Source organism: Triplophysa rosa, linkage group LG8 (genome assembly GCF_024868665.1).
Source record: "Triplophysa rosa linkage group LG8, Trosa_1v2, whole genome shotgun sequence".
Lineage (NCBI taxonomy): Eukaryota > Metazoa > Chordata > Actinopteri > Cypriniformes > Nemacheilidae > Triplophysa > Triplophysa rosa.
Window position 1 is genome coordinate 5395812 of NC_079897.1, and position 10186 is coordinate 5405997.

The following is a 10186-nucleotide window of genomic DNA, read 5'->3' on the forward strand; positions in this document are numbered from 1 at the left end:
CCCTCTCTCTCTCCCCCCCCTCTCTCTCTCTTGTGTGATTGGTTCAGATCTCTCTGTGCACGAGTGGCAGCAGGACAGCAGCACTGGGAGCAACAGCAGAGTTCTGAGTTACACCATCGCCATCAACAATCCACTGGGCCCCAAAACTGCTCCTGTGGTGGAAACACAGGTGGGTCCAAATTACTGTTCTTCTTTCTGAGCTGTTTTGTCTTGACCCTCATTCTTACAGACTATGACTATGATAACACAATAGTTCTCGATGATTGCATCATTTCACCACCTACATCAGTATTTCTTTAAACCAAGTTGTGCCTCTAGCTTTTATTGAATATTTCAACTGGTGCTTTATTCGCTCAAGTAAAACCAGCACACAATACGTCTCTACTTAAGTCCTATGATGGTTATAGCCAGAAAGAAGAAATAAATTGGACAAAAAAATTTAGAATTTAATTTAAATTTCACAACAATAATTACTCCGCTTTACATAATCAAAAACAAACTTTTCCAACTTCACAGCTCATGAAACACATTATTTTGTATGGAACTAACATAAGAACATGCTTTCATTTTCAGTGCATTTTATAAAGATTATCAACAGTATCCCATAGATGAGGAACAGGCCTCATTTCTTATTATCCCTCAAAATGAGTGTTTCATGATCAGACCCGGTGACTGTTTGTTGTGTTGCGCAGACTCTCCACAAGAACAGCACACGGGGGGAGTGTTACGTGGTGGATTCGGAGGTCATAACCTCAGGCATCCCCTACCAGGATTATTTCTACACTGTACACAGATACTGCCTCACCTCCGTCAACAAGCACAAGAGCCGGCTCAGGTAAAACATCCTGACCATTGTTACGCTCACATTGTTACACTTCAAACGCAAACATCGCTGAGGAGAACCCATTGTGTGTGCGTCTGCAGGGTCTCGTCCGATATATGCTACAGGAAGCAGCCGTGGAGTCTTGTGAAAGCTCTGATTGAGAAGAACACTTGGAGCGGCATTGAAGAGTATTACAGACACATGGGTAAGAAGCCGTTCGGAAAACCTCTCGTATCTCATTATTAATAAAAAGTGTCACTTAAATGTTATTTTGTGTCCTGATCAGAGATGGAAGTGTGTAAGTTGGAGACGCTGTTACAGACGGAGGTTACCGTAGTAAGTGCGGGAGAAGCGGCTTCTGCGGGCTCCGCCAAGACGGCTCCCGGCCTGCGCAGACGCAAACGCAACTGCCCACGCCGAGCAGGAGATCGAGAGAGGGAGGGAACTGGAGCAGGTGGTGGGGAACGGGGCGATAGGGGGAACGGAGATGAACGAGAGAGGAGAGAAGTGGGTGAGTCGATTGCCTTAAAAAACTACAATTGCAAAACATTGGACTAGACTTGGATATTTTGTCCATATTGGGCATCCATGTGGAGCACTCTGACATCTAGTGGTGGAATTGCTGTTACAAAGCTAATAAGTTATTTTCCGTTCTCCAGGCGCTCAGTATGCCAAACTAGGAGAGAGGTGGCGTGGAGCCGGCGTCAACAACAACAACAGTATCTCCACCATACTTCTCATCGTGAGCTTTATGTTAGTGTTCTCATCTGTGTGTGTTTGTACTGTCAGCATTGAAATGAACCGCTGATAACTTAAGGCTCGCTTTATATGAAGCAAAATTCAATCTGAGCTCATTCCGGCTTCCAGGCTGTCAATGCTGGTGGTGGGTGGAGAGCTGTTCTTCGCAGTTTCGTTCTACAGTTTGCTCGGCTCTCATTTCTGAAGATAACATTCTTTAACAAATGTCTGTCGCTACCATAGTGTATAGAACACACGGTCTTGGACAGCTTGTTGAACAAGATGTTATGATGATGTTGATTTCAAGGTTTTTGAGAATCATATTATCTCTTCAAAATGAAAATTATGTGATCACGCTCATGTCATGTGAAACCTGCATGGTTATGCGAATCGGTTTCTTATAATGGATGCGGATAGGGACTGGAGCTGCTTTACTATTCTTTTGGAGCTTAAAGGTAGTTCGCCCCCCCAAAAAATTAATTTATCTTTTATTCACCCCCAAAACCTGTATGTGACTCTTTCATATGTGGAACACAAAATAATTTATTTTGACTAATGGTTACCAACATTCTTTAAAATAGCCTCTTTTGTTTTGTGCCGAAGAAATTAAGTCATTCCGGTTTGGAATGACATGAGGGTGTGGAAATGATGAAAGATTTTTTTTATTTTTGAGTGAACAATCCCTCAAAAATCCCCAGTCCCTATCCACTTACATTATATAAAGAAACAGCCTACATATTTTGCACAGAAATCATTATGGATTTTGAATGACATGAAGGTCAATTGTATTTAAAATGTGAATATTCTTTTTAACACATTTAAAGTCCGAGTAAAGTGACATTGAAATGTGTGTTCTGAGTTTGTCACACAACAGAAAATTGTGTTATTAACCACCCAGCCAAATTTGGGACTCTGCTCTCAAACGCTGTGGGCGTGTCCGCTGTTGGCTGTATAACCCAGTAGGCTATATGTGAATACGTTTTATTGGAGGATTTGAATTCAAACACACGCAAGTTAATGCGTGCGATAGATAATTCAGGAGCAGGTTAAAAGGTATGCGTATTTGGCGTGCTGTCCGGGGAGAAGGCTCCGGGCCCAGTATTAGCCCGAAACCAGACCGCATTGTGGTTACAAATAGCAGCCGGCAATGTTCAAGATAGCATTTGTGCACGGAGGCAGCTTAGAGAGACACGCTTCATAGGCAGCGTAACTGAAGTCCATTTGAATTATAAACAGAGAGCGTCTTTGCTATAACCAATCACATATTTAACAACTACAATACTAATTTCTCCCTAGAAATGCAATCAAAAGTTATTGAAAATTAAACTTATACTAAACTTAACATTTATACAAAACTATGCTCCAACGGGCGTTTTGGCCGCCATTTTATTTTTTTGTTTTATTTTTTCTCGACCAATCACGTTCCTCGCATGTTGTTATGGAAACGACAGGTCTCCGTCATTGGTTAGCTGTGAAAAAGGTGCTTGACAGGATGTTTTTTAGTGAAGTTGAACTTTTTTCCAACCTCAAAAGACGCTCTGAGCTGCAGAAAAAGATGCTGGCGCTGGCGTTTTAAAAAAGCAATCAGGACTTTTCTTGAAAACACGGTTTACTCCGTAGGATTATAATGTAAAACAGATGCTAGCAGCTTCAAAAAAGAAGTCAAGTGTGAACACAGACAGCTTTGTCTATTTGTAGTGGTTCTCTCTTGAGCTGATAAGGTAGATGCTGCAGCCGGGTGGATTGTGTGTTATTTGGCCTGAGATTTGCTTAGTTGGGCAGAGTGAGAGCCTGAAAGCGTGTGCGAAAAGCTTACAACCCTGAGCTCGTGACTGAGCACACACCTGATGCTAAGCACTCTAGTGATAGGGGAGGGGCCATGCATGCTCGGACGCTCCATTGCGTCATCGATCCTCTGTTTTAGCCCCGCCTAAAAAAATCCTGAAAAGAGAATTTGTGAAAAACTGTTTAATGGTTTAACTCCACAATTCAGTACTAAATACTTCCGAGTCTTTGTAATTGTTTCAGCAATACATTTCTAACATCTATAATGTGTTTAGAAACAATTCTCAGAATTCTCTTTACCCGGACTTTAATAACAAATATTGCAATGCTTCATAATGTCACACATAGTATTTTGAAAACAAAGGCTTTGCTAAGGAGTCTCTCTCTCTCTCTCTCTCTCTCTCTCTCTCTTTTGTTTCTCCATTCTTTTGCTTACTAATATCTTCCTGCTCTTTCTCTCATCTTGTTTTTCTTGCTTCCTGCATTTAGGATCTGTGTCAGGTAGAGCCTTTGTCTTTGTGATAAAGAAAAACAAAACACCCATTTTTGATTATAATTCCTGTTACACCATATAGCAGAGACAGCTATATTTATATCTCTTCTCTGTAACTTCTCTAGTCTTGTGGTTCTTGTGGCATTGAACATGATGCTGTTTTACAAACTCTGGGCACTTGAACGGGCCGCACACACGCTGGAGACGTGGCACTCGTACTCTTTAACTGACAGGTACTTTTTTAAACCCTGGTTGTGATTGGAATGTCCAAATGGTGCTGATCAAGATTACACGTTTTTTACTCATGATGATTCAGTGAGATGTTTCTCTCTCCAGTCCTCTGCCCCAGTCCGCAGGAGAGTGGGCTCAGGTCCTGCAGCTCCAGAGGCAGTTTCATCAGGCTCAGATGAACAAATGGCAGCAGATCTTACAGTCTTCTGTCACACTTCTGGATCAGGTCTGGAAATGATGAATCCTTTACAGCTGACACCCAACTCTGACTTGTTTCTATTAGACATCAGTGAGAATATGTGGAAAGCTTTTCCGGAAGTCTCTTGCTTTCTTAGATGTTTATCGAGAGAGGACCTCAGTATTCTTACATGTGTCTCTTCTTTGGTGTTCCGAAAGATCTCAAACTATGGTTCGATTAGCCAGCCGTAATAAAATCTTTGATCGAAAGTCAAACATCTCAATATGAACTCAAAGTTTCTCATCAAATTCATCCAAGTGCAAATGATCAGTTATGCTGTACACATTTATTTAAAGGTTTATATTTTTTTGGAAATGGTTAAGATGATCTGAGAACCTGCTCCAGGCATTTACCAATTTCTAGAAATATTTGTCGGACCAAGCATAAAACGTTTTTGTAATGTTTTACAGTATAGGTACGTCTCAAAAAATTAGAATATCATGAAGAAGGTCAATATTTTTTGTCACTCATTTCAGAAAGTGAAACCCATATATTATATAGATTCATTACACATAGAGTGAAATATTTCAAGCCTTTATTTCTGAAGTCCACAGTCAACGCAGCCATCTACCAGGAAATTTTAAAGCACTTCATGCTTCCTTCTGCTGACAAGCTTTATGGAGACGCTGATTTCATTTTCCAGCAGGACTTGGCACCTGCACACACTGTCAAAGGTAGCAAAAGCTGGTTCAATGACCATGGTGGTACTGTGCTTGATTGGCCAGCAAACCCACCTGACCTGAACCCCATAGAGAATCTATGGGGTATTGTCAAGAGGAAGATGAGAGACACCAGACCCAACAATGCAGATGACCTGAAGGCCGTTATCAAAGCAACCTGGGCTTCCATTACACATGAGCATTGATGCAGTAATTCATGCAAAAGGAGGCCCAACCAAGTATTGAGTGCATAGAAATGAACATGCTTTTCAGAAGCCTGACATGTCTGTTTAAAATATCCTTTTTTTATTGATCTTATGTAATATTCTAATTTTCTGAGACACTGAATTTGGGGTTTTCATTATCTGTAAGCCATAATCATCAAAATTTCAAGAAATAAAGGCTTGAAATATTTCACTCTACAGTATGTGTAATGAATCTATATAATATATGGGTTTCACTTTCTGAAATGAGTGACAAAAAATATTGACCTTTTTCACGATACTCAATTTTTTTGAGATGTACCTGTATATGGCACTTTTTTGTACATTGGAAATCTGTACATTTCAACATTAAACGGTTATTGTAGTATCTGACTATAAAAATTTTAAGCAGAATATTTAAAAGTACTTAATAAAGAGCAGCAGAGATTGTAAACAATGGTTTTATTTTTATTAGAGATGCACTGATATATTGGCCAATTATCGGTATCAGTATTTTTTACGTTATAGGCCGATAGTTTAAAAACAGCAGATGATCAGGGCCGATATGTCCTGTCAATCAAAAAAGGACATGAAAATGCAATGAATTTATGCTCTGTATATAGAAAATGTTAAGAAACATCACCCGTTTGATGTTTAATATTAATAGTCATTATATGAATTAATAACATTTAGAAAGTTAATAAATATTCATTTAACCTTCAGAATCCGTATCTGCAGGTATCACTCTGAATAATCGGCTATCGGTGGAGAAATTTAGTATCGGTGCATCTCTTAATTTTTATTTATCCCGATGCATACACTCTTCATTACATTAGCAGACAAGAGAAAATGTTTTGGTTGAGAATAATGAAAACAAACCTTCTAAAACGTATAATGACTCATGCAGACATTTATAATGACACTAAAAAAGCTTGAAATTTCATGTTTCTCCTCTGATGTAGATGAAACGGTCTTTGGAGAAGCTTCACAGAGGAATGATCCCCCCAGAGGTGCAACAGGAGTCTGATTCTGCACCAGAGACGGTCTCGGATCAGTGAAGACACCATCACTCCCTGCCCAGCCACCAACCGCTTATAGACTCTGACCTGTGAGTATGCCGTCCAGGATGAGACAAATCATGGAAAGGGAGATGGTGGTTTCATCTCTCTGAGCTCTTTCAGTATCAGTGATGTTAATGTTGTGAGAACCTCTGTGGGTGTCCCACCTGTCCAGAGCAGAAGCTGCTGGACCTTCTACTGCTGTACAGCAAACACTCAACTATTTTATCCATAGCATAAACTCAACGGGTTTGAAGCAATAACACACACGTATGGAATCGACTATAATCCATAGAGAACATGTGACTTCCAGCTGCACTGCATCATGAGCCGTTTTGGTCCAAATTGTTTGTCTGAGAAACACGCTTTCCAAAAAGAGGAATATTTCATGAAGAAATCCAGACAGAAATCTCAGGCGTGACATCCACCTCCGGTCTACTCCTCCACAAGATCAGTTTCTCCACCTGTCCAACCGGACACGTCATTTTAGAGGATTTTTTTACATTTTCCTGGAAGAGACACTCCTTTGTATTCGATACCTCTACTGTTTTATTGTTAGTGCTGATTCAGAGCTGTTACTGAAACTTGTACGAAGCGAGAAAGTATGTTTGACCTTTACAGTATTTATTTGATAGACTTGAATCGCAGTCTTATGTCCACAGGCCATTGTGCGTTTCTGCTCGTGTGTGTGAACACGGACCAATGTACAAGGGATGAAATGGGGTGTACGAATACAAATTCCTATTTTAGCAATAATCATGTTGAGAAAATTGTAATGACAATTATAATCTAGGGAAATATGCAGAAAACATGGAACTGTTACAGAGCGTCAGTTAGACGGGTTGTTTTTAACTATTTAACTATTGTTTCTCCCTCATTTTTACAGTTTTTTGATGTTTTTGTTTGTAAGTCCCTCTGTGTTTATTACTTGGGGTTGAGCGGAGCTGTTTCACGTGATTGTGGTGTCAGGACACTCATTGAGTTGCTGTTATCAGACTTGAACTTTTCAGCGTTACTGTAAGCTCGACCGGCTAAAAGTACACACCGATTCTTCGGTCTTCTTGAAGCTGGATGTTTAGGACCAACTAAAACTCAAGACCAGAAGAAACCAGAGCAGATCTGCAGGCAGTATTGCAATGTTTAAACACTGTAGACGGGGGAGTCTCGCAAAAAACATGTCCACATCATATTCCACCTCAAAATCAATAGAAAAAGGTTTTATTTTTTTGCACACAGACAATATTTTATTATTTATTGTATTGTGACATTTTCAGGAGATTAAGCCCCAGTTTTACAACATATTTTATTATATTATCATCATATTTTATTTTGGGTTTGTTTGTAAAACTCCTCCTCAGTGATAATTCTGACATCTAGTGTAAACGCAATGAGTGTTATTTATTTAATAAAACAAATGACAGTACATCAACTACTGCCATTTTGTATATGTTAATACATATACATATTTAAATAAATCATAATTTTTCTGAACATTTTCATATTTCAACACTGAGAATTTGAGCGAAATTCGGGCTTAATTGTTGTGAGAATATCACAAAGCAAAATACTCCCTAGCTTCATTTCTATTAGCATGAAATTACATGCTGCGGTAAAATATAACCTTGACATGACTTTGTGAGATTCACCTGGAGGCTTTGGGTTTATTTTTTTCTAGTTTGATTTGGAAAGTCTGTTACTGTTATCCCGTCTGCACATTTCTTTTTTTTTTGTCTCTGTATTTGTCGTCTCACTTTCCTCCCTCCTCAGGGTCTGGGGTGCTGCTGTGCAAAGCCCTTGCTGAGTGATGTAAGCGTGTGCTATTTATTTGGGACAGAGAGGGACAGGATGAAGGTGGGATTTATAGACATGATAGTAAAGATGGCAGTCAAAAATGTATAATTAAAAAAATCGACAATTTTTTTTACAAATGTTGTGCTGTGTATTACTGAATGTTAGCTTTCTTTTTATACTGGAGTATTTCTGGATATTCATTCACCCTCATGTTGTTTAAAATGTGTATATGACTTTCCCCCCTGTGGAACACAAAAGAAGATAGTTTGATAAATGTCTATGGTTTTGTGTCCATACAATGGAAATCAATGGGGGGAAATGTTGTTTGGTTACCAAAATTTTTCAAAATATCTTCTTTTGTGTTCTGCAGAAGAAAGAAAGCCATGCAGGTTAGAAATGACAAGGAGTAATTCATTATGCAGCTATTTTTGGTTAACTGTCCCTTTAATGATGTATTGCTAGACGCATTTAATGAACAAAACATCAGACTTGTCTGATTTTACCTTTCAAACACATACACATTAGAAATCTAAACACCACACATAAGTTGTATGTATTTTATTTTATTTTGTACTATCTTGTCCATAATTTGGCATACAACATTTTCACTTAAACATGAAATGCATCCTTCTACAAAATGCCACAGAGCTGCTGACATTAGACAGTGATTTTCTGTGACACCTATGTGTTAGTAGAATACCACCTATGTTTAAGTTATCCAAACACCAAAAGCAGTTGTGCTGTTAACAAACTGTTAGGTAATGATCACAACTGGCAGCCTTTATGACCGTGTTAATAAACGTGTATTTGAAGTCATGCAGTAGAAATCGACCAATGTAACAAACACTAAATGAAAGATATAAAAGTAAGAAAACCAGAGCTGGGAAGTCTCAAGAAGTTATCCATGCATAAAGGAAGTGAGACCTTGGCAGTGTTGTGCTGCCCTCTGTAGTCACTACCAGAAATTGGCTACTAAGAGGGGAAGGAAAAACTGGAAGGTTTTTACCGCACTTGTGAATGAATGCAACCCATTCCTGCTTTTCTTCTCATTCCTTTTTCTTTAGAAAACATCATGCTTGAAGAGCTAGAGGCTTGGGCATTGGTCACACAGGAGGCACACATTGGACTCTGAACTTCCAAGTCATTTAAAATGATTTCATGCAGCCCTTGTTTATTTTGTCAGTCAAGCCAAGAAAACTTGTTTGGTCAACATTATGACTTATCTTAATACCACATTTACAAAGAGAACTTCAGTAGATCTTGCCGAAAAACATCTATTGGTTTCCATTACAAATACCATTATGAACCATAGCTGTTAAAACCATCAGCTGTGCCATTAAAACCATTAGAAAAAATCTTTAGTTTGTATTGTGTTGGGCCTTTTCCCTGTAGGATTTAATGGTGTCTACTGGTTCCCGTCCACCAGGTAACATCCCACTAATAGCACCCAACAAATTACCATCAGAGATCATTATAGTTCCTATTAAACCCAATACAATTCTCATTATAACCATTAAATTCATTACAATTTCACTGATGATTTCTATAGTTTTTTCCCCAGCAGGGGAAGCAGAGCTTGGCTAAGTTATCATAGACAACAATGCACTTTTTCCACTAATGGTTAAACGTGACATTCATTTGCTTTACACTTGTAAAGAATGACACTGACAATGCGAGTTTTGCACAGGTGAGGACAGAGAGCGCCACCTGTAGGCTACGTGGATGAGATTTGATAACACAGCCTTTACTCTTGATTATGCTTGCAGCTTGGTCCAGAAATATTTTTAAAGTCCCTGTGAATGGGAAGTTGCGATCGTTTTTACTTCCGTATTTTGACGCATTTCCGAGTGAAATGGAATTTTGAATGAGAAAAATAATGGCCGTGGTTTTCGTCTAACATACGTCATCTAAGATGGATAGTCACTACAGGACGGAAGTGCATTTTCAGACTTTATCTAAAGATTACGAGGGCACACGATTTTTTCAAAAGAGAATGACCCACGTTCATAAACTATTTACAATTAACGCTGCAATATTTCATGAAAAATAGCCATTGTAATTTTTTTTCAATGGGACTTTTTCGTGTTTCCCTCAAAATGATTAATTTCTGAATAATATACATTATTTTTCTGCGTATGTATATACGTTTTATACATAACAATAATCA

General features: G+C 38.8%; 1 protein-coding gene across 4 annotated transcripts in view; it reads left to right on the forward strand.

Annotated features, from left to right (window-relative positions):
- Positions 1 to 10180, forward strand: part of LOC130558629 (protein Aster-A-like) — a 29582-nt gene extending 19402 nt beyond the window's left edge. For 2 of the 4 annotated variants that reach the window (XM_057341145.1, XM_057341146.1), the window contains exons 12-19: positions 48 to 169; positions 693 to 835; positions 925 to 1028; positions 1110 to 1334; positions 1483 to 1576; positions 3965 to 4072; positions 4176 to 4296; positions 6133 to 10180. In XM_057341145.1, coding sequence (XP_057197128.1) covers positions 48 to 169; positions 693 to 835; positions 925 to 1028; positions 1110 to 1334; positions 1483 to 1576; positions 3965 to 4072; positions 4176 to 4296; positions 6133 to 6228 — 1013 coding nt within the window. In that variant the 3' untranslated portion in view covers positions 6229 to 10180. Of the gene's footprint in view, positions 1 to 47; positions 170 to 692; positions 836 to 924; positions 1029 to 1109; positions 1335 to 1482; positions 1577 to 3835; positions 3848 to 3964; positions 4073 to 4175; positions 4297 to 6132 lie in introns of those variants that run through there. The other 2 variants (XR_008963453.1, XR_008963454.1) reach the window with 2 other exon arrangements.
- Positions 10181 to 10186: the final 6 nt, after the last annotated feature.